This window comes from Panicum hallii, chromosome 3, assembly GCF_002211085.1.
Source record: "Panicum hallii strain FIL2 chromosome 3, PHallii_v3.1, whole genome shotgun sequence".
Lineage (NCBI taxonomy): Eukaryota > Viridiplantae > Streptophyta > Magnoliopsida > Poales > Poaceae > Panicum > Panicum hallii.
In genome coordinates, this window is record NC_038044.1 from 5,573,264 (window position 1) to 5,595,483 (window position 22,220).

The window sequence follows — 22,220 nt, forward strand, 5'->3', positions numbered from 1 at the left end:
GCCTGGGTTTGGGCCGAGCAAAGCAAACAAACATCTGGGCCTAGTGGGCCTCTGGGCCTCCATCACTCATCCATCAGATGAATGCAGCCGACGGGCCGACGCCCACGACCGTCGTCTTGCTCGGTTGCTCCTCCGCTGCCACACCAACCAGGCAACCAGTGATCCCAGTCATGGCCGCCGCCGCCACCGCCGGCGAATTCCGCCTGGGCCAGCGTGTGCACGCCGTCGGAGACCCCCGCCGGATAGGCACGGTGCGATACCTGGGACCCGTCGAGGGTCACTCCGGCGACTGGGTCGGCGTCGACTGGGACGATGGCGCCGGCGGCCGACACGACGGCTCTGTCGCCGGCCGCAGATACTTCGTCGCCGCGGGGGAGCGCTCGGCCTCCTTCGCGCGCCCCACCGCGCTCAGCAAAGGGATGTCGCTCCCGGACGCGCTCCGCCTCCGCTACCGCGTCGAGGACTTCACCAAGGAGGAACAGGGTTAGTGCGTGCCGACGCCTCCCTCAATTTGTCTTCACATTTTGTTTCCTTTGATGCGCCAATGCTCTCACTCACTCTCTCTCAGAAATTTTCTGTACAAGCAGCACGCCATTTCCTGCTGTGTGTGTACAAGCATCATCGCAATTTGTTGAATTCCTTGATAATGATCCCTGATTACATGGTTTACTGCGCCCAGATGAAATGTATGTCTTTTCAACAAGCCAGAAGCGTGTGTCAGTTGAATTCGTTGGCCAGAACAAGGTTCAGGAGAAGCTCAAGAACTTCAACGACCTCACCAGTGCATCAGTTTCCTACATGGGAGTAAGCTCAATTGGACCACCAGAGGAACTCAAGAGTTTGGTTCCAAGTAAATATCATTATATGATACTGTACTCTTCTTGTCCATTTTATTTGCTCTAATTCAGTAAGCCACAATGCACTGTACCAACTGGTGCTGATGGTTCTACATCCAATTTTTGTTTAGAAACTTGCTAGTTGCCTAGTTGGCTCAGCATTCTTACTAAAATCTACTTTTTTATATAGTTCTGACAGCTGTTTTGCTTGCTTCAGATCTCAGGCTTCTTGATTTAAGTGGAAATCTATTCTCGCAATGGCAAGTACGTATTCTCACTGAATGATTATTCTTGTAATTTCAATTACTGTAGATATCATGCACGAAGCTCTATAGATAGGAACAGCCAGATAAATAGTGTTGGTGACATTACCAAATGTTTGCAGGATATATCGGCTCTTTGTCAAGCTCTGGCATCTGTGGAAGTCCTTAATTTGACAAACAATATCATGGAGAACGATGTCACAGAAAGTCCAATGCTAGAAAATATCCGTATTTTGGTTCTCAACAACTGCGGAGTAACATGGGAACTGGTATATACCTGTCACTTTGAGGCTTTCTTAATCAGTGCCGATCACATTAAAAGTTGAGTTTAACTTGCACGGAACAGGTTGAAAAATTTAAAGTCTCATTTACATGTCTCAACGAGCTCCATCTAATGTCGAATAAGCTGAAGATGATCATGGTCAGTATTTCCTATTAAACCTATATTTCCATGTGCTTCATGTCTATTGCTACATTTCCTGTTTTTCATCTCAGATGCGTCCAGTGGCAATAGAAAAACTGTATTATAGATGTTGGAGGATTGAACATGGTTCACTGGCAATGTGATCTATTTTAAATGGATTATCCTTTTCAAGTTTTTGAGGGCACGATTTTCTTGTTTCAGAAAAGTGTATGTTGACTTTACGAATTACGATTTTATATAAACTAACTGTGTTCCCCCTTTCAACCAGACTCCAGATGGAAAATTTGTGCAAGGTTTCAATGCATTGCGGCTCTTAAATTTGGAGGACAATAATATTGATTCATGGGATGAAATTGTGAAATTGTCTTATTTAAAAAGGTAAAAATTGAATAATGAAGTTTTTCCCTGTAATTTGATTTATACTTTTGCATTTGATTTCAGTACTATGAAATATGAATATTGATCATCTCTCCCCTCCTATTTCTCCAGTTTGGAACAACTCCATTTGAACAAAAACAGGATCAAGCTTGTAAAGTATCCATCTAATCATCCATCACATGGACCTCTTGATGATGCATCTGCTGTGCCATTTGAAAATCTGCAAGTCCTTTTATTAGGTATGCCTGTTGTGGGGTTGTTTTTGTTGTTGTTATATAAGATTCTAACACTATTCTATTTGACTTATATACTACACTGAATTTGCTGAAAAACTAAATATGCTGGCTAATGGTGACTTTTAAGTGTCTCAGGTTCTAATGAGATCGATGACTTTTCTTCAGTTGATTCTCTTAACCTCTTCCCAAGTTTAAGGGTGAGTTGGTTTCAAGGATTTACCCTTATTGTTTGGAATCTTATTGTTTGATATGGCGATACTGGTTTATATTCTTTAAAGGATGTCAGGCTTTCTGATAATCCTATAGCCAATCCTGCCAAGGGTGGTGCTCCCCGATTCGTGCTTGTTGCTCGGCTTGGCAAAGTTAAAATACTAAATGGCAGTGAGGTACATGCAACTCCTGGATGCTTTTTTGAGTGTACAATACATTGTACAGATATATGATATCCTTCTTGCATATCTAGGTAAGCCCACGTGAACGGAGGGAATCAGAAATACGGTCAGTTAATCCTTTTGTTCCTGTAGATGATTTCCTGTTGGTATTTAGGGCCTCTTTGGTTATGTGGCTGGTCCACCCTGGTTGGGGGATCAGATCGGATAAAATGACAATTTGAAGTTATTTTTTCCCTCTATGTGAACTGCGGATTTTTCTCTGGGTTCTGAGAAAGTGTTACTAAATACTTTCATTACTTTTTTATTGAATATAAACATGTTCAATAGAATTTCCCAAAGTAGCATTGCAGTTCTGATAGTTGTGGTGTAATGTAAACATTGCAGATATGTTCGCCTTGTTATGGGAAAAACACAATCAAATGACCAAGAAGAGATCAAACGGCTGCACCCTAGGTAGGTTTGTGGAATTTTTCCCATCCTTCATTTTTTAATCTTATATTCTCACACAACATGACCCAGAGAAGAAATAATCCATTCATTTTTATGATAGTTCTTTTTCTGAAAAGAACAAATTCAGTTAATACATCCTGGCATAGTGCATCCATTTGATTTTCAGTGGAATCGATATCCGTGATCCTGTGTATCATGCAAATGCAATGATCTTTCTAACAATAAGAGCACCAGTTGGTCATCTATGGCCTATGTGATGTGCGACTGAGAGGATTTTGTTGCTGCCATTTTTATCCAATCAGAATTGATTGACTACATCATTGTAGATATGTTCGAGCTATCTGGCTTCATTTGTCATTTGAATGTGCATGTAACAGATACCAGATTGTTGCATAACCAGTGATTAATTGATTATAGAGATAGCAAAAAAATTGTTGATGCAGATTTGCTGAACTCAAGGCCTTTCATGGTATTGAAGATGAGAAGCCAACTTCGAGCACATCAGGCCCGCAAAAGATGTCTTCTGGTCTTATAAGTACTGACCTTGAACTATAATTTAGATAAAATATTTATATTGTTGATAAGTCAGCAGGAAAGAAGTGGGTCATTTTTTTGTACCACGGATGCAGATATCACCTTGAAATGTGTGGGGCCATCTATGGGTGAAAAGCAACCATTGACAAAGAAGCTGCCTCCTACAACAACTGTGAGTACTTGTTGGTACTACTTAGCTATCCTCAATTTATCGGGCTGTCATTTGCTGTCTCTTGGGAGGTTTTAGTCGCATCCTGCAATTGTGTGGAGGAACATGGTTACCAATTGTTGCTCGATCTGTCTTTTAGCAATTCAATGATTGATATGTGAATTCAATAAGTCAGCAGGAAAGGAGTAGTACCATGCAAGTTGTGCCTAGTAATTCAAGGTCCTTGATTGTTTCTTCAGAGTATCTAGGGGGGGTGTTTGGTTTGGAGGGGCTTATTATAAGCCCCACCAATAAGCACCTAATAAGCCTCTTTTTATTCAAAGCCTTATAGGTGAGGCTTATACTCGTAAGCCCCATAAGCCTATCATTCCCGTAAGCTCATAAGTCCCTCCAAGGGATGCTTACGAGGTTTATTTTTTGTGGGCCCCACCAAAACATCCTCTCTTTCCTCCCACTATCCTTATCTCCCTCACCTACAGGGGTATTAATGAGGGGTAGAAAGGTTATTACCACTACAGGAGCTTTTTATAAGCTGCTACAACCAAACACCACTTTGGGCTCATAATAAGCCCCTCTATGTGAGGGGCTTATGGAGTATAATAAGTCTCTCCAAACCAAACACCTCCTAGATGAAACAATGTTTAAAATCGTTAAGTTTGTGTGCTGCAGGTCGGGAAGTTGAAATCGTTGTGCGAGAGCTTCTTTAAACTGAAGGACATAAGAGTGAAACTATTTGTCGAGGAGGAGGTATGAACTGCAACCGTAACTCTTTGGAGTCGTACCTTTCATGTACAGATCTAGTCCTTTCATGTACAGATCTAGTCGTGTATGATTGCTGCCTTGATTGGAGCAGGGATGCCCCCTACCACAACTCCTGGAGGAGGACACGGCTTCTCTGATGGAGCTTGGGATCGATTCGGGAGCAAACATTGTTGTGGACGAAGAGAGCTAGCCGGTCGTCATTATAGCAGCGGAACCAAGCAACTCTATCACGCAAACTACACTTGCAGCTGTTGTTAATGCATGAAGAGAAGATGACTAGGACTACACTGCTCTTGATTGCCCTGTATATTTATTTATTTATTTCTGTGAGCAAATGCGCACTTGGTGAATCTTGTTGTGTATGGCTAGAAAAAGCATCAGCGGTTCAGCATTGTATTGTAACAACACTGTCAAGAGAGGTTTCAGCTCTTTTTTTCTTTCGAACAATGGTTTCAGCCTTAGTTTTCCCTTCCCCCCTTCTTCAATTTAATAAGGGCAGAAAGTCCATATTAGCCACTGTATCACCAATAGCAAAATTATGGAAAGATGCTGATGCTAAAATAAAACACATGCCTTTTCTTATTTCAACCATCCTTCCTTGTGGTCTAAAAAACCATACTTTTACATGTAGAAAACCAAAGCCATTAATGAACATGACGTCGTCGTTCAAACATGACTGCGTACACGTGTTGTCTGCTAATTGTCTGGAAAGAGTGGACGGTGGGGTGACATCTTCTAAAGTTCAAACTGCAGAGCACAATTTTCCATTTTTCGTTTTTATAATTTGTTTGCAGGATGTTCACTCTACTCGACGTTCCTTTCCCCGCAACTTTTGGTTGCTATGACCAGATCTATTCCAGAGGCTCTCCCTTTATTCCACTCATCCTCGTCCTCTCTTCCTTCCATCTCCTCCTTCCACTCCCGTTCTGTGCGTCCATCGCCGGAGGCGTCCGCCGCCGGTTTCTTTTGCCATCTATTGTTGGTAAGGATAGCTTGCTTCCCTTTCTCCGAGTCCCCAACTCAAACTCAAAGGCTTCCTTTTTTTTTTGCCGTGGAATCCAGGTTGTTGCCACGGATTTTGCTGCGTGGTGGAGTGCTTTCCATTCGAGCTGTCTCGCCCATGTCTGGGGCTGCTCGCCTCCCTCAATTGAACCTGATCCAGTGACAAACCTAGACTTTAAAAATATCAGGTGTACATAATCTTTAAAATTATTTTTATACTTCATCATATTCTAAATAAAAGTTATTATGACCAGTTTGAAACATAAATTAAATGGTTATTTTTCTTATAACTTTTGTGCATCATTACATAAATATTATTTATTTACATGGTTATGATATGATCATTTAAATTTGAAAATAAGGTATTTTAGAAATAAAATATACAGTTCAATATATATATTGTATATAGCGTGTATTATTCTTTCGAATCTTCTCCTTTTACAGAGCTTCTAGGTTGTTTTTTCTCATGTTGATTCTATCTGAAGTTCAGTATGCTTCAATATATTCCATCCCTCATTAGGCAATAACTTTTTAAGACTAGATAATAAAGATTTCACATGTCTTGTTGTGTATGGTCGTCTAGTACTTTATTTATATATTATGTTAGTTGTTACATAGCTAGCACATAAAATATCTATCAATATGATTTTTTCTCCACTGTATGACTTGAAATGTTGCGGGGTATATTTTCTAACATTGGCAAATGTGCCTGGGCGTTACTGCAAGTGATACCATGAAGCATTTATTAACCTTATCTACTTAAATATCATCATGACATAATTAAATTTCACATAAAAATATCTCATTTAAAATTCTTTCAAATAAAATTTTGACCTCTAGTACTTCTTAACACTTTTATACATACCATGCATCATCATTCATGATGCTGGCCGTCGCGACCTTGAGCTTAGCAACGATGAGGGTGCCTACCATATTAGCATATATGGTTTGTCTCGACACTATGGTCTGATGAGCAAGCCAACCCTTCTTTTGCTCACCAATTATTCGCTACGCCGATGTTGTCGTCGGCTTTCTTGTGTGGTTACCTTTCGAAGCATGGTTACCTCATGGAGGCTGCCTCCGCGTCAGTGGCACGCTCTATTTCATTCTGCTGACACATTTTTCCTTCCACTCTTACTAATCATCTGTCTATAAAGAAGATAAGACGGCCTCGATTCCGATTCCAAGTCGCAGGGACTTACAATCTAGATACAAACTCCATCCACTTTCAATTTTATATATTATAAGAAGTTTCATGACCAAAATTAATAACGAGCTTAGAAAACAATACGTTCTTTAAAAATAGGTAGAGATATTATTTGAAATGTTAGAAGCCAGTAATTAATGAAATTATATGATAAAAAGTAATGTAATATAACTTTCTATATTCCGTTTTAAAAACACATTCATTTTATTGCAAAACACTAAAAAGGATCAATACTAACAAGATGTTTCAAATGGTGGATCGTAAGATGTTAACCTTTTCAATATTTTGGATACCATTAGTCGAAGCATAATCTATTATAAGCACTAAATCAGACGATTGATTTGACCATCGTATAATTATTTTTCTTAGTCTTCTTAATCGTATGTTTTAAGCTATCATTTAAAGTCGAGTTAGAGAAGATAGATGGTTCCTTAACTTGATTGTTAGATATATATTTTGTAGATATATCACCTTATTAGTATTTGTATGGAATATTTTTTTCATCTTATTCGCTAAAGTTTTATGTTATATATACCTGTGTAAGATTTGGACCAAAACCTAATATTGAAAAATTTGGCTCATTACGATAATGATTAGAGGAGAGCCCAATTTAATTGGTATAACATGTTTTATGTAGCTAAATAGAGCATTATTAAATATGATAAACTAATTTTATTATTTTATTTATTATATTGAAAATAAAATATAGAAGTATAAAAAGAGAAAAAAAGTAAATAAATAAAATGCATCATAACTAGTTAATTTATACCTGCTGCATTGTTGAGCATTTACGGTTCACCCTATCCCTTAGTAGGGCTTCTGGAAAAGCTCACGACTCTTGAGCTATTTAAATTTGATTGGCTAAAACCTCAATTCAAATTGAGTTATATTAGGAATTAAGCTGAACTTGGACCTAATCTGGAAATCGCAAGCTCCATCGATCCGAGATCGAGTTATTCGATGAAGTCCAAGTATTTCTGTTTGCATGGTATATACATGCACCCTGCTACTTTTATTAAATTTCCAACCATCTAAAATTAAAATAATATATCTGGAGGCTTGAACCTTCCGCTAGCTAGCGAGCTCTTGTGTCACGCAAACTAAAATAGATATAAAATAATAAAGTTAAATGCTTAGATATATTTCTCTTTTCATTCATTAATCGTATTAAACGTCTTTCTACCTATTATTAATATTGCTGGCGTGGAGTCGCTTTGTTGTGATAAAAAAGATTAACAACATCTCGGCCTCAGAATCACATCGACCTCGGCTCGGGATGCTCCAGTGGCAGGCTCGCTCGAGCTCGGCTCATTGACAGCCCTCCCGCTCAGGGCTCAGCAGGGGTCAGGTTCATCTCCTCCCTCTGTTTCTTGAACCTTTCCCTTCTCTCGGACTCTCTCCTCCCTTCTCCGCTCTTCCTTCCCTGGCGGCGACGACTGGGCGAGCAGCGGCGCCATTTGTTACGTCTTCGTCCAGCCCTTTGCCGGCGACGAGCGCATCCTCCAGGTATGCCCGCCCCTTCTCTTTCCTTCTGCTGTGCGAGACGGAGCACCCCAAACCCTAACAAAACTATTTGTATTCGGATCTGAATCCAGTTACAATATATTACCTACGAACTTCGATTTCTTTTGCAAAAATTATCGGGTGTTACATGTGTACACCCATGACCTATGCTGGGTCCGCCCCTGACCTGACCCCCCACAGAGCAGGCGAACAGGGGATGCCCCCAGCTTAATCAAATGGGGTCTTTTCTCACCAGGACTGGCGTCCTGCCATGGCTCCAGAGCAAGATTGTTGATCCCGTCCTGCAGGTCATCAGAAGGTATTCTACTATCCCTCTACACCTGCTGCCCTGCCTCTTTCACCTCTTTCACTTATTCAGTTGCCATAGCTAATGCATCCTCCAGTGGAGCAGCTACCTGAATAAAAATACCTGTGCTTGCATCCATTTCGTTTGCCACCGCTTTTCAATTTATTTCAGTTTCGAAATGTCCCTATGGTCTCTGCATCCATTTCACCCGCTCTTGATGTTCTTCACATGCTTCTGTTGGAATGCCGTGCAGGGGAGCAGAACCCAAGCAACTGGCCTTCTCTGCTGCCCTTGGAGTCACCATTGGAATCTTTCCAATATGCGGTAAGGAGCTTCTCAACCTGCATTAATTTCTTCTCGTACAACTGAAAAGGTGATCCATACTGGTCATCTCTCAAGTTTCCTCTAGTTTGGTGCCAGTACCCTGTCAACAGTTTTCATGTTCTTGGTTCACCCCAACCATCATTTTAGCAGTATCCAAAAGAAGGGAAAAAACCTTTGATTTGGAGCACCTATAAGTATGACATGAAATGACTAATGAGTGGAGTCCAAAAATTTCACAAGTTTTGAATTGTACCGATGCTTAATCATGCATCCACGGATCCTGCAACTGAAACTTTTTGGCACGTATCACTTTGCTTGCGCAACAATAGGCATTATTACATTGATCAGCGATCCTATCATATTTTCCTCAAAGCATCATCATTTATCTCCTGCGTCTTCTGTTATTGCAGGGACCACTGTTATTCTTGGCGGTGTTGCTGTAGCAATGTTGGGAAGCCGTTGCAATGCCGTTACTGTTATGGTTCTAAATTTGGCCGCCACTCCTCTTGAGCTAAGGTACACACAGTCGCTCTCCTGTCATTTGATTCCTTACAAGATCATTGCATACATCAACCTTGCCTTGTAAATAGTAGGCTAGTGACTGATTCAAGAGACAATCTAGCATTGCTGTACCTGCTTCTTTACTCGGAGCATCAGACATCTGAAATCAGTTATTACTGTCATACTATAGAGGTCCCCAGCATTTTGTTAGACTCTTTTGAGTTTAATAACTGGATGCACAATCAAATTTTGTGCTGGATCAATCATCTATTTAGCCTGGCTTTACACTTCCATTGGGATATATATTTCGGATGTAAATATACGAAGTACCACAGTGTAGATTTGTCACTTTTTATTTGATTTGTAGCTACCCCATGATTTCTTTTTCCAGACTGGTCTTGGTGTGTTTGGCAGTGCTAATTTCTGATTTCATTTGGCGCAGCTTGATCATCCCTTTCCTGCGTTTGGGAGAAGCAATCACGGGCAGTGGGCACTTCCCCTTGACTGCTGATGCGTTGAAGAACGTCCTCACCGGCCATGCCTCAAAGGATGTGCTGCTGAGCATCGTCCATGCGGTTAGTGAACAGCTTATCAGCCATCACCTCTAAGTTCATAGTATAGGAGCACTTGCTTTACTATTTGTTTGTAGCGACACTGACATAGGAGCACTGCCATTGTTGATAACAGATGCTAGGATGGCTGATTGCTGCACCATTTGTACTGGGCGTGTTGTACATGGTCTCGGTCCCATGTTTCAAGGTCCTGGTGGATAGGTTTGGCGGCATTCCTTCAAGCCCGAGGACACCAATAAAGGCAGTGTAACTAGCATGGCATGCCCAATGCTCCTGAAGCTGTGTGTGTACAACCGATTCTTTGTTATACCAGCGGGTTGAGATGGGTTCCGGCATCATGTTGCTCGGCCATCCATCCCAGGCACTGGCAAATAATTAGACCTTGAGCTGATAGGCATGTGTTATATACTCTGTAGTTCTGTATGCTGGCTTCATGATCATATAGTGAGATCTGAAATGTGCATTTCTGAATTTGCAAAGTCTGGATAAATAAAGTTTGGAAGCACCAGGGCCATGGGAGCACTGTGATGGAGTCCACAATAATGTGCTGCAGCCGTGGGCCGGGTCAGCTAAATTTTCCGTAGGCACTGTACTGTACATGTTTGTTGGTAGGAATTCAGAAGAAGTAACAAACATCTCATTGAAAGTTCTTGCGCTCTAAATGGAGTCCACAATAATAAAGAAGGAAAAGGAAGCAGGGAACCGCATATCAAGCTCAAAAACCAGCGAGCAGCACGTGAAAACAAGTCGGCAGTTCCAAGTTTCCAACTTGCAGGAACAGCAATTTAGCATTGGAAACAAAATAAAACCAAACGGAAAGGTGACATCTTTGACAAGTTCTCTAGCTAAAAAACAGCACAAAAGGCGCCAAAGATCCGAGAGAAAGGAAGGAAAAAAGGTGTGACTGGGTGATGACCAACCAACCCCTGCGTCTGACTGTGTGTCTTTGACCCCAACAAATCCCAAACCAGATGGATGGGAAGGATGAAGAGCAAGAGGACAGCGCGGGCCGGCCAAACTTTATTGCTTGTCCTGCTGCCACACGCACCCCCTCCCTCCTCTCTCTCCTCTCTTCCGCGTCGCCGCCGCCAAATTCCAACCGCAATCCCGCCGCAATCTGCTCCTGCGCGCGAAATCGGTTCACGCATCCTCAACTTTTCAGCTCAGGGTTCGCTGAATTGCATCGAGCTCGCCCTGCTCGGCCGCTGAGTTCCATTCAGCTACCCGCTTCTAATCCACAAGTCGCCTCTGAAGGTTGCAAGAAGCGCGTGCTGCAGAAATCTTCCAGAGCTTCCTCCGTCGTCTCGGCCTCTGAATCCCCGTAGCCGAGCTAGCCAAGAGGGCGGGGCTTCTTCAAATTCTAGTCTTTGGCCGCTCGGAGCTGCTCCGAGCTCCTCAAGATCGAGGCAGTCGAAGAGTCGGCAGCATTCCTCTTAGGGTTTCCCCGCTGTCTGATGGTCGGTAATGGCGCTTAAGGCCTCGGCTCAGGGCGCCGCGGAGGCGGCCATAGCGGCCATCGGCCGCGGCTACGACGTTGTCTCGGACGTCCGCCTCAAGTACTGCAAGGGCAGGCTCGCGGACCCGGACGCGCGCCTCATTGACCTCAGCCGCGATGAGGTCCAGGACGTCGTGCTCCCCGGCGGGATCAAGGTCGCCGCCGTCCCCAAGTCCATCAAGTGCGACAAGGGTGAGCGGACGCGCTTCCGCTCCGATGTCCTTTCCTTCCAGCAGGTCCCTCCCTTTACTTTGCGTATGCAGCTCCAGCTGTTTGCTATTATGAGTGGGTTGTTCTAATCTACTGTCGTTAGTTTGTTAGATGCTTAGTTGCTAGTTTTGAGCCAATAAATGTATTCTTGCAGATGTCTGAACAGTTCAACCGGGAGCTTTCGTTGACTGGGAAAATTCCATCCGGCATGTTCAATAGCATGTTTGATTTTTCTGGCTGCTGGCAGAAAGATGCGGCTGGCACCAAGTCGCTTGCTTTTGATGGCTGGTACATTTCGCTATATACAGTTGCGCTGTCCAAGTCTCGTATTCTACTGCATGATCATGTTACTCAAGCAGTGCCTTCAACCTGGGATCCTGCTGCTCTGGCAAGGTTAGACAACTTATTCTTGTGTGCTGCCATAAGACCAATCTGTGATAATTTCTGCTGTAAAAAGTTATAGCAGCTTAGATTCTTTGTCAAGCGACCCATATTATTGGAGACCTGGTAGGCTGGAGTAGCAATTTTAATTCTAACTTAGTGCTACTGTTGTCCCTTGTTTATCTCGTCAGATTGATGAATGCTGCATTGCCTACACACGCTTCCCTCTTTTGAGTTTGTCAATATAGTATGGTTGGTCATTACTAAGAAAGATATGAATTGATTTTGTTCTTCAACTTTGATTCTGGTTGCTTCAATTTTCAGGTTCATTGATAAGTTTGGAACTCACATAGTTGTTGGTATAAAAATGGGAGGGAAAGATGTTATTTATCTGAAACAACAGCATTCATCAAGCTTGCAACCAGCTGCTGTTCAGAAACGACTTAAGGACATGTCAGACAGGAGATTTCTGGATGCAAACGAGCATGATATGAATACCAAGGCTGCATATGGGAAGGATAAGGTGTTTTCCTACTCTGCATTTTCTGTGGTTTTTGCCCCTTTGTTTCTATTAGGAGATTTTTTTTTTGTGTGTGTGGGGTGCATTTGAAGCTGAATTTCAAGTAATCAGCATGAAAAAATATACAAAAATCTTCTGTTAAACCTTACTATTAAATATTTAAATTGAAGTATTGGTAAATGATCCTCTTAAGTATGTGAAAACTGCATGCTGATCAATTTTAACTTATATTTTAGAGGCATGTTTTCAATAATTTGATGCAACATCCTGTACAGAATGATGCAAGAGAGCAACGACTAAGATTTGTGGAATCAAGCCCATCAAGTTCTTACTGCTCGAAGGAGGTATTGATTCTTTTTGCCCCCTAGGAAGTATGCTTAACACGTTTTCCTGTTCATACAACATTACTTAGTTTTTTTATATATATGTTTCAGGACTTGGTGGTGGTGGTTAAGCGGAGAGGTGGAAGGGAATGGGACAAAGAGATGCCTCACAGTGAATGGATAAACACTGTTCAGTTAGAACCTGATGTCATCTCAATGTCCTTTTTACCTATTACTTCATTGTTGAACGGAGTACCTGGCTGCGGGTTTCTGAATCACGCAATTAATCTGTATCTACGCTGTAAGTTCAATTCAAGAATTCATGTGACTGAGCATTCCTTTTGTTAATTCATTTTCTAAGGTGCTTGCTAGTCATGTTATGAAGTTGCTGCATCACGTAATTGAGGAGGCCTAAACCATTTTTCAGTGGATATGGTGCTATGCATACTCTCCTTTCCTTGGACTGCCTTATTGTTTGTAGGTACCTTTTGTTTAGCGTGTCACTAAGTGCTCTAAATAGCTGGTAATTATGGCATAGTATGCCTTCCTAGGTGCTTGAAACACTGCAAATGTCTATGAAAAACAGATGGTGAATTCCATATGCTATGGAATACAGGAATTTTCTAGTAGGTTTATTTAATGTCACTGGAAACAGCCGAAATAGAAGTGTCCTAAAAACCAGATAACTGATTTATTCAATTTATCGCAGATAAGCCTCCCATTGAAGAACTTCACCAATTTTTGGAGTTCCAGCTACCAAGGCAGTGGGCGCCTGTGTACAGTGACCTCCCCCTTGGCCCTCAGAGGAAGAGACAGAGTAGTGCATCCTTGCCCTTGAGTTTCATGGGACCGAGGCTCTATGTCTGCACTAGTATGGTATGTGTATTCATGTGGTCGTCATAGCTTCTTTGGTTTATACTTTATGCACTGTGAATCTGTATGATGAGATTGATTATAAAAGCAAGTAGCCATAGAGAGTTTGTGTGTTTATACTTATGTTCCCATGGTTTGTTGATTGAATCTGCCTTTTCGGTTGTTACAGACTAACTGAAAAGGTTTTGGTGTTTGAACTTTGAAGAGAATTTGTCTTCGTGTTGTTTCCTTAAGTAACATGTGCTGTGGTATTTGATACAGGTTGATGTGGGTGAAAGACCTGTTACTGGACTGCGGTTGTATCTTGAGGGAAAGAAAAGCAACATGTTGGCTATCCATCTTCAGCATCTATGCTCGCTTCCTCAAATTCTGCAGCTTCAGGATGACCCATACAATCACCGAACTCCAGAACCATATGACAGCAAGTACTTCGAACCATTTGGATCCTGGAAGCGTTTCTCTCATGTCTACACGAAACCAGTGGAGTCTGACGATGACTCCTCAATCGTTACTGGGGCACAGTTACATGTGAGCAGCCATGGGTTGAGGAAAATCCTCTTCCTCCGCATCCGTTTCTCCAAAGTCATCAATGCTGCACTTGTCAAGAATCCCGAATGGGAAGGATCACCAAATCTGGGCCAGAAGTCCGGGCTCATCTCGACGCTCATTAGCACACATTTCTCCACGGCGGCTCAGAAGCCTGCCCCTCGCGCAGCTGATGTGAACATCAATTCGGCTGTGTACCCCGGCGGTCCACCTGTGCCTGTGCAGGCCCCAAAGCTGCTCAAGTTTGTGGACACAGCAGAAATGTTGCGGGGACCACAGGACATGCCGGGATACTGGGTGGTCTCTGGTGCAAAACTGCAGCTCGAGAGGGGCAAGCTATCGCTGCGGGTGAAGTACTCACTCTTGACAGCCATGGTACCTGATGATGAGTATCCACTTGATGAACATAATTGAAACTCAGTACCTGGAGAGGCTAATGTGCAATTTATGATATGGTGATGGTGCATGCTAGTAAAGGTTTTCAATGTACGTTTTAGGAAGGCTCTCCAACATGTACATTGCTTCTCTTTTGATTCTGCCTATTTCTCTCACCAGAGCGTGCTGTCTGTAGTTCAATATCGGGCGTTCAATTTGTTTTGCAGAGGGTGAAGTGTACAACATTCTTTGTATATGCATGATGTATGTACTTGCAACAGCGGGAAGATAGCACTTGCTATTCTGCTCCTATCTTTTCTGAACCATTGTCCTGCGTGCACTGGCATTCTTTTGATCAACATTCTTTTCCTAACATTTCGAAAACAACAATGAAGCACTAATTGCTGTAGTTGTGACAGCCTTGCCAGACTAAGATTTTGTTTTGCAACAATGGATATCCCTAGCTATGGTCGCATTTGGAACATTGGAAATTTTACCGGTCCTATATATACTGGGATCGAACTGTGAAGTACCCAGTTCGAAAGCAGGCTCTAAGATTATCTCGAGTGGCGATGGCTCATCATTAGAAAGGAGTAACAAGCAACAAGGCTCAAAACTCATATTGACAAGTAACCAGATTTCAGGAAATATCGAAGTGACCCGGTTTCAGGAAATCTCCAGTGCTAAAATCTCTTCACGTCTGTGTTTACCAATACATCTATGCTTCTACATAAACACTGTATAACAATAAAGCAGTTTCAGCTGACACGTATAGACAAATTTCGGTTGGAATTGTTCTCCAAAGGAGCGTCAGTGCCTTCAGCTACTTCACTGACTCATAATGCTCTTTATTCCACTTGTACAGTGATCTGTGCATTAATCCCAATTCTCGTACAAACTCCAGCTCTCCATGCGTGCCTCCAAATTTCCCTACAGATGCAAACAAGCATATCAGAAACTAGCATGTAGCAAAATATATGTATTACAGCAGGTGGCACACACAGATGGCATGCAAACACAGCAGAAATCAGATTCCTGGCACCGGTCAACTCTAATTCCATGATGATTCCAAGCAGACTATGTATTACAGCAGGTGGCGCACACAGATGGCATGCAAACACAGCAGAAATCAGATTCCTGGCACCAATCAACTCTAATTCCATGATGATTCCAAGCAGAGTTGAACCTGCATGCTTGATTTCTTTATTTTGGGTTAGATTACCAGCGTCTACATGCATGGCATATATATAACTTCAGGTAACAAAGACGCTCCGGATATAATAAAAGACATGTCCCTGTTCTTGAAAATATTACCAAGCAGCAGTTCATAGCTCTAAACAGAAATGTACATACCATCGGCTCCAAGTCTTCAGAAAATCTAGCTTGATGTGTTGACTCTGAATTTCCACCCTTTTGGGCACGGCGTGCATTATCTTTTTCTTCATAAAAATCAAAATCATCCAGAATTGATGTTCCCTGAAGATGATCCTTGAAAATTTTCAACATTTGCATACCTTGCGCCAACCCAATCTGCATAACAAGAAAAATGATAATGGATAAAATTATCCAAAATTGTGCTATAGCAAATCGAACGATGAGAATTTTTTATGTCTATTTGAGCGTTCATAATGAGAAGATGTTAAGACGAATTTATTTTAAACCTGCTAGTACCCTGCTTCAAAACATATACATTAATGCCTTTACTGTAGAATCACCAAAGAACTCACTTTGCTTTAATAAAACAGATGTTCTTAGCTTCTATGTCCTCCAATGATGAGTTAATAAAAGTAAATAATTTCATTTGTAACCTATTCTTTTCTTAGAGCAGATATCGGATGGTACCTCCTGAGTGTCCCTGCTAAAAGTAACTGGTCTGTTGTCATTGTGTTCAAGAATTATATGTCTGAACAGACGATTTGGAATATCCTTTATAATATGCCATATTATAGGGAAAAAGCCATTCCATTTATCTTCTTTCCAGAAATCCATGGTCTTCTTGAAATCAACAGGGCCTAACATTTCAGCCAACCCTACAAACTGTCCGCTGGTGTTAACCTGAAAAAGAAAACATGAGGAACATGCCAATTGAAATTCAAATTTCTTTGAAAATAACATCCATTGGATTAAATAAATGCATTTTTAATTAAAAAGATCATCACTTATTCTAATGGCAGGCTGTCTGGGCCAGAATCAGGTTAAAAGTTAAAACGGTCCTCTAAGGAAATCAACTGCACATTTGAATAATGAACCAGTTAATTCAGAAACCAAACAAGTAAACAGCAGAAATCACAAGAAAATCATCAAAATATAGCATGCATCAATTTCTTTATGCTAGTAAGTAGCAAATAGCCAACTACAATCATATTTCCTTTAATTAGTCCTGAAGACAATTTTGAGGAAATTAGTCCTAAAATTACACAGGTAATAAAGAATCAAGCATCACCATGCATGTCTTGACCAAATAAGTGTCCATGATCAGATGTTCATTACAACCTTTTGAGTTATATGTTTATGCAAAAAATAAATCCTAAAACAAAGAGGCTGAAACAATGTTTATCTAAAGAAGTCTTTAGTAAGGTGCAAATTCAAAAGAAGAAAAAAGCCCTGAAGCAGCTTGTCTATTGGAGCTGGATCCAAGGTTGTAAATCACCATAAGTCATTTACAACCATTCAACTAAAACTTTGTAGCTCAAGACAAAACCACTTGAATCCCCTCTTAGAAAAGCAGTGATATCGCACTTAGCAATCTTGCTCAAACATTGATTTTATCAGATATTAGGACCACTGACCTCCCAAAAAATACAAGGCAGGATAGTATAAGCTCATTTACTCGTGCAGTTATGAACAGGCAGGAAGATAAATAATTAGAAGGAAAATTTGATCCTTACTGACCGAGAAGAATAGGAACACAGGACAGTTCTCCCCGTTCTCTTTCATTAAAATTTGAGCTTCATGGTAAGCAGCATCGAGTTTATCGTTCCCGTTTGCTGTACTTGCCCAAACGTTGTATTTGATACCTTTATGAATATCGTCTTCACTATATGATTTTATCATGAAAAACTTGGCCTGTTTATACTGAACTGAAAAGTCGGATGTATTAAATTGATCCCTACAGACCAATGGACTTGAAATATCTTTCACACTGGATGAAGCTGAAGTATTATTCAATTTACTTGCTCTTGGCCCACGAACTTGGTCCTTTATATCCTCAGGATTTCTGCACCGATTATCTTTCATATTGGTCCTGTAGTGGACACTACTGTTTACAACTCTGTTGACCATCCTATGTTTCATAAAAGCATGTTTGCTTGTGGTAACTTTGGCTTGCTCATTGGTATTGATCCTGGCAAAATTTTGCCTTGAGTGACCATTCCAATGAGAAGCACCTTGCCGGTACCTTGATCGTGCAGGTGCCTCAGCATCATGGCACCAATGACCAGAGTGCAGAGGAATCTTATATCGGTAACGCCAATTTGGAGATAGTGACGGGATCTCATCACCATACTCCTGTCTTCTTGAGAACAATGGGGTTTGAGGATCATAGTGCCATTGGCTTGAGCGTGAAGGTAGCCCATTATGCTTCTTACTAGACAAAGAAGGGATCTCATCGCCATACTGCAGCCCTCTTGGTACCGAAGGGCCTCCATCATCAAAGCACCATTGATGTGAAATAGGATTGATCCCATCTACATAGTGGGGGCCTCTGGCATAATCGAGCAGCTGTTTCAACAAGAACTTGTCACGATGAAATATTTCCATATAGAAAAAGGTTAACTGATATACATGCGTCAGATTAAGAAAATACAGACATAAGTCACCATTTTAGTATAGTCAGAATGATCAACGGATATACCTCACTGCAATGTTCTACAGATTGACCATTGCGGCTTGAAAAGGCAGTAAATCGGTCTGATCTTCTGCAACAATGATCAGAATGATCTAAACCATAATCGAGTTCAACTTCTCCTGTATGCTTTCTCATGTGAGGAGCAGTGGCAGGATATGAAGCACGATAATCTGGCCTTGCACTGAGGGTGTTGGTTTTGGTTGTCATTTTCCCGAATGCATGCCCTAATGCGTCTGGGCTACTTGGTGGTGGTGCTGCTTCTAATGCAGAAGAGTTTTCCCAAGAAGAGCTTGAAATAGGAAGGTGTGACTTCTGCCTACGACATTCTCTTCCCAGTGGCAACGGATCCTCAGAATATGCATGTGATCTAAGGTTAGTAACATAGTTGGACTCCATAGGCCGTGTTTGATAATCCTGCAAGGGGAACTGTTCAAATAGAGTCAAAGGGAGTTCAATATGGGCCCAATTGCATGATCGAATTAAAAACATACATGTCTTGACACACAGTGCCCGAGTAGTCTGGACATATGACACAGATAGTGCAATTATTAAGGCAACATATTCAACAAGCAAACATATATGTTTCACATGTGAATGTAGTTGTTTATGTTTTTCATAAGACAAAATAATCTTTTGAGCACATGTGAACAAGTTGAAATGTCCAAACCCATTTCAGAACTAATTAGGTATATGTTTTATTCAGTGTTATTGCTGAATTATTTGACACTTAAATCTCTGATTGGTTATCAGTTCATAATATGTAGGGTTAAATAAGATATCATAAGGGTGTAGTATTGTAAGTAAAAAAAAGAAAATGGCGAGTGTTATCAAGAGAAAGCATGTAGCACACGTGATAAATCCCTTTTTACCTGAGACAGCAAATGGCCATCTTCTTCAAACTTCATATTGCCCCCTACAGAATGAAACCAGAATTGGCTGGAAAATAAACACAGGCCCAACGTGAACTTGCTCATTTAGAATTTGGTTTTCTTTGGAAAGGACCAGGACACATACATAATCGATATGAAGAACCTGGATCTTGCTCGAAAACCACATCCTTCCTAATGGAAGTACAAGTACCAAATTTCGATTCTGTTTCCCTTTCCATTTCTGGTGGATCAAAAACTTCCTGCATCTGTCAAGCAAAATACAAGAAGTAAATCTGAGAACTGATGAATAAAATGGCTAATCCAGACTGTGCTACTATTTCTCAATGATCAAAGGGCAACATTTAAGGTCAAAATATTAATATTCCATAAGCTGAAGTCAGGGCCCCTTTGGTGGAGCTCCTGCTCCTAATCCTCTGAAGGAGTAGCTCCTCTGGTGGAGCAGAAGCAGTTCCTTAAATCGTTTGGCAATATGCAAAAGAAACGATTGGGACAAGTACTACAGGTATGATTGAACCCACAAACCAAACTGGAAGCAATTCTGCAAATTTGCTACAGATGATAGAAAAGATCAAACAAAACTCATGCATTGCCGCGCAAGTTGATTACAAACAGGAACTACTGCATGGGGATTTGCACAAGCATGACCTGACCGATACAATCAGCTTTAATAACCAAAAATGGCAGGTCTGGGCATGGATGAAAAATGATGGCATATGAACAGATCTGAGCATGAACTTGCAGTGTCGATGCGATCTGCCAAAAGGAGAAGGTAACAGGCATGGATGACTCAGGTCTCAGGCAGGATCGGATACCGGTTCCCGTGATCGGCGGCTTGCAGTCAAATTCCACGCTGGGAGGTGAAAGGAGGACGCCAGGATCCGGCGGCGGCCACGTGAAGACAACAGGTGGCCGTTGAGATCACGCGAGCAGGGAAGCGAAGGGGAGGGGCAACGGAGATCAGGATCCCGATGGGCTCGAAAAGCGATGCAGGGGCGGCTCGGGCCAGTGCCGCCAAACCCTAGCCACCTCCGCGTGCGAGATTTCAGAGCCACAGGTATGCGGAGCCCAGAGATGGGTGTGACGTGGGGAAACAAAGGGAGTTCCCAGTGAGGAGCATGTTTTTTCTGTTACAAGCCTCCAGTAAAAACACTTGTAAGCGCTTCCTCTGCTCCTCCAGTGAAGCGGCTTGTATTTTTTTACGGTGGATCCCCTCGAGAAGCAGCATGAGGAGCAGGAGCTGAAGCTCTACCGAGAGGGGCCGGGGGGCGTAAATAGCCTTGTCGGCCGGCGAAGCGCCCGTCGGAGGCAGCGCCACTCGCCCTGTCGTCCGTCGCCGCTAGGAAAGAAGGCCGAGAGAGAGAGAAGACGCCGCATGTTTCTTTTTGTTTGCACGTTGCACAGGCCCAGCCAGCACAGCACAGCAAAGCAGGTGCACAAGGCCCAGTTTGGCCCAGCACGCAAGAAAGGCGGCAGTCCTGGATGTCAGAGGAGCTGAGATGATATCCGAGTATCTGACAGACAGGTCCATGGAAGCCTATCCTCATCATATGGTGGCCATACAAACTCACACAGAAGGGCCAAAGAGGACCGATCGGAGCTTGCTGTTGAAGTTAAACAATTAGATTACCATGGAGCTTGCCATTGCCGCTGCCAGCAGCAGCTTGGTCGTCACCGGCTTGAGGTGCAGGACGACAGGTTCTGCTGCGGATGTCGCATGGCAAGCGACTCCCACGTCCAGGCTTTGCAGGAGGACGATGGCATCCAGGCGTGCAGCCATCAGGCCGATGGTATCACGGATTTCACAGACATCATAGCATATCCACACCGTCAGCTTCACTGCATATGATCATTTTCTTCAATCGAATCCCTGCTCTTTACCTACATACACCTACTCGAAGTTACTTGTTCTCCTCATCTGTCTGGATTGGAAGATGCGGAGGCTGACTTTTTTTGTTCTTTCCCCTGCAGGTATCTGCAGCAGGTTGCAAGACATGCAAAGGAAAGGGTGCAGTAGAATGCCCAGGGTGCAAGGTACTCCTGCATATCATCGAGTTCGATGGATATGCTGCCGTTGATTTTTTTTTTCCTTTTGACGTCTCTGACACTGCAAAAATGGAATTGGCTGATGCGATGCAGGGGACCGGCAAGAACAAGAAGAATGGCAACATTTTCGAGAGATGGAAGTAGGTAGTCCCGACCATTATGCATTCTGCATTTCTACTGCATGTCCCTCGTTTATCTTGTTGGGGTTCATGCGTATACCGGATTTAAGAGGAGTCGGTCCGTCATGTATGTGCTTATCCTGCTTGTCTTCTTCAGGTGCTTCGACTGCCAAGGATTTGGGCTCAAGAGCTGCCCCAGCTGTGGCAAAGGAGGCCTCACACCCGAGCAGAGAGGGGAGAGATGATGATACAAGTGCCAGCAGGCATCCATGCATTCAGATTCAGCCTTGCACATTCAGACACTGAATAATGCTCTACCCTACCGCCACTTACTACAATCTGGCCAAGTCTTCAATCGTTATCAACCACTAGTAGCAGTTGTGTCATTCATAGCCAGACCAGATGAGGATGAACAAATACAAAATCAGCCTGGTTAAACTGTTTACTGTAAGTCTGTAAGCCGCTTGGCATATATGCAAAACCGCATGAAGTGCAAAACCATACTATGGACTGCACAGGGACAGATACGGCTTTTTTTTATATACGTGGAGGAGTGTATGATGGATGTCATTGGCAAAGGCTTCCGGATTGACGGTTGCAAAACATTACTGATTGATTGCCAATCTGAATCTGGTTCGGTTTCCTTCTCCCTGTCGCTCATCTAGTCTTCTGTCACAGACGAGTTGAACAAGCTCATACAGAAGCAAAAATAATGAATGAACTCTTCTTCAGTAGGCG

General features: G+C 42.4%; 5 protein-coding genes across 11 annotated transcripts; 4 read left to right on the top strand and 1 right to left on the bottom strand.

Moving 5' to 3' along the window:
* Positions 1-105: 105 nt before the first annotated feature.
* On the top strand, positions 106-4,891 carry LOC112885671 (tubulin-folding cofactor E). Its single transcript, XM_025951239.1, has 15 exons — positions 106-483; positions 680-850; positions 1,054-1,100; positions 1,222-1,368; positions 1,446-1,520; positions 1,792-1,901; positions 2,013-2,140; positions 2,273-2,334; positions 2,416-2,523; positions 2,601-2,635; positions 2,914-2,982; positions 3,423-3,514; positions 3,609-3,685; positions 4,352-4,429; positions 4,536-4,891. The coding sequence occupies exons 1-15, from the start codon at positions 171-173 to the stop codon at positions 4,632-4,634; spliced, it is 1,611 nt and encodes a 536-aa protein (XP_025807024.1). The 5' UTR covers positions 106-170; the 3' UTR covers positions 4,635-4,891.
* A 376-nt stretch (positions 4,892-5,267) lies between these two features.
* Positions 5,268-10,395, top strand: LOC112884733. Of its 4 annotated transcripts, none has more exons than XM_025950268.1 (8): positions 5,268-5,426; positions 5,507-5,634; positions 7,907-8,159; positions 8,249-8,475; positions 8,717-8,787; positions 9,198-9,303; positions 9,731-9,863; positions 9,976-10,395. In XM_025950268.1, the coding sequence occupies exons 4-8, from the start codon at positions 8,393-8,395 to the stop codon at positions 10,108-10,110; spliced, it is 528 nt and encodes a 175-aa protein (XP_025806053.1). In that variant the 5' UTR covers positions 5,268-5,426; positions 5,507-5,634; positions 7,907-8,159; positions 8,249-8,392; the 3' UTR covers positions 10,111-10,395. The 4 variants fall into 4 exon arrangements, with proteins under 4 accessions (XP_025806053.1, XP_025806050.1, XP_025806052.1 ...); XM_025950265.1 differs by having other exon boundaries at positions 8,358-8,475; XM_025950267.1 differs by having other exon boundaries at positions 8,363-8,475.
* Positions 10,396-10,802: 407 nt separating this feature from the next.
* Positions 10,803-14,909, top strand: LOC112884731 (MACPF domain-containing protein At4g24290-like). Of its 2 annotated transcripts, none has more exons than XM_025950259.1 (7): positions 10,803-11,591; positions 11,720-11,958; positions 12,271-12,469; positions 12,703-12,810; positions 12,901-13,090; positions 13,499-13,665; positions 13,924-14,909. In XM_025950259.1, exons 1-7 carry the CDS (start codon positions 11,325-11,327, stop codon positions 14,620-14,622), a joined length of 1,869 nt encoding a protein of 622 aa, XP_025806044.1. In that variant the 5' UTR covers positions 10,803-11,324; the 3' UTR covers positions 14,623-14,909. The 2 variants fall into 2 exon arrangements, with proteins under 2 accessions (XP_025806044.1, XP_025806045.1); XM_025950260.1 differs by having other exon boundaries at positions 10,810-11,591; positions 12,742-12,810.
* A 296-nt stretch (positions 14,910-15,205) lies between these two features.
* LOC112884732 lies at positions 15,206-20,658 on the bottom strand. 3 transcript variants are annotated; one of them, XM_025950264.1, is made up of 9 exons: positions 20,133-20,658; positions 19,445-19,565; positions 19,300-19,343; positions 18,523-18,856; positions 18,437-18,450; positions 17,476-18,303; positions 16,426-16,638; positions 15,937-16,113; positions 15,206-15,513 (listed from the first exon to the last, which is right to left on the bottom strand). In XM_025950264.1, the coding sequence occupies exons 2-9, from the start codon at positions 19,563-19,565 to the stop codon at positions 15,460-15,462; spliced, it is 1,785 nt and encodes a 594-aa protein (XP_025806049.1). In that variant the 5' UTR covers positions 20,133-20,658; the 3' UTR covers positions 15,206-15,459. The 3 variants fall into 3 exon arrangements, with proteins under 3 accessions (XP_025806049.1, XP_025806048.1, XP_025806047.1); XM_025950263.1 differs by having other exon boundaries at positions 18,437-18,844; positions 20,133-20,657; XM_025950262.1 differs by having other exon boundaries at positions 18,437-18,856; positions 20,133-20,656.
* A 179-nt stretch (positions 20,659-20,837) lies between these two features.
* LOC112884735 (protein PHOTOSYSTEM I ASSEMBLY 2, chloroplastic) lies at positions 20,838-22,085 on the top strand. The gene is made up of 4 exons (XM_025950269.1): positions 20,838-21,107; positions 21,289-21,351; positions 21,457-21,503; positions 21,640-22,085. The coding sequence occupies exons 1-4, from the start codon at positions 20,949-20,951 to the stop codon at positions 21,725-21,727; spliced, it is 357 nt and encodes a 118-aa protein (XP_025806054.1). The 5' UTR covers positions 20,838-20,948; the 3' UTR covers positions 21,728-22,085.
* Positions 22,086-22,220: the final 135 nt, after the last annotated feature.

Excerpts from the sequence above, each read along its gene's own strand:
- LOC112884735 (XM_025950269.1), top strand. The coding sequence starts at position 20,949 with ATGGAGCTTGCCATTGCCGCTGCCAGCAGCAGCTTGGTCGTCACCGGC. Across the intron at positions 21,352-21,456 it reads TAGAATGCCCAGGGTGCAAG|GGGACCGGCAAGAACAAGAA; the intron begins GTACTCCTGCAT and ends GATGCGATGCAG. Across the intron at positions 21,504-21,639 it reads AACATTTTCGAGAGATGGAA|GTGCTTCGACTGCCAAGGAT; the intron begins GTAGGTAGTCCC and ends TGTCTTCTTCAG.
- LOC112885671 (XM_025951239.1), top strand. The coding sequence starts at position 171 with ATGGCCGCCGCCGCCACCGCCGGCGAATTCCGCCTGGGCCAGCGTGTG. Across the intron at positions 2,335-2,415 it reads ACCTCTTCCCAAGTTTAAGG|GATGTCAGGCTTTCTGATAA; the intron begins GTGAGTTGGTTT and ends TATTCTTTAAAG. Across the intron at positions 2,636-2,913 it reads CGGAGGGAATCAGAAATACG|ATATGTTCGCCTTGTTATGG; the intron begins GTCAGTTAATCC and ends TAAACATTGCAG.
- LOC112884731 (XM_025950259.1), top strand. The coding sequence starts at position 11,325 with ATGGCGCTTAAGGCCTCGGCTCAGGGCGCCGCGGAGGCGGCCATAGCG. Across the intron at positions 12,811-12,900 it reads GTTCTTACTGCTCGAAGGAG|GACTTGGTGGTGGTGGTTAA; the intron begins GTATTGATTCTT and ends TATATGTTTCAG. Across the intron at positions 13,091-13,498 it reads AATTAATCTGTATCTACGCT|ATAAGCCTCCCATTGAAGAA; the intron begins GTAAGTTCAATT and ends AATTTATCGCAG.
- LOC112884732 (XM_025950262.1), bottom strand. The coding sequence starts at position 19,565 with ATGCAGGAAGTTTTTGATCCACCAGAAATGGAAAGGGAAACAGAATCG. Across the intron at positions 18,857-19,299 it reads ATGGCCATTTGCTGTCTCAG|TTCCCCTTGCAGGATTATCA; the intron begins GTAAAAAGGGAT and ends CTATTTGAACAG. Across the intron at positions 16,114-16,425 it reads TTAGCAGGGACACTCAGGAG|ATTGGGTTGGCGCAAGGTAT; the intron begins GTACCATCCGAT and ends CTTGTTATGCAG.
- LOC112884733 (XM_025950268.1), top strand. The coding sequence starts at position 8,393 with ATGGGGTCTTTTCTCACCAGGACTGGCGTCCTGCCATGGCTCCAGAGC. Across the intron at positions 8,788-9,197 it reads TGGAATCTTTCCAATATGCG|GGACCACTGTTATTCTTGGC; the intron begins GTAAGGAGCTTC and ends CTGTTATTGCAG. Across the intron at positions 9,304-9,730 it reads GCCACTCCTCTTGAGCTAAG|CTTGATCATCCCTTTCCTGC; the intron begins GTACACACAGTC and ends CATTTGGCGCAG.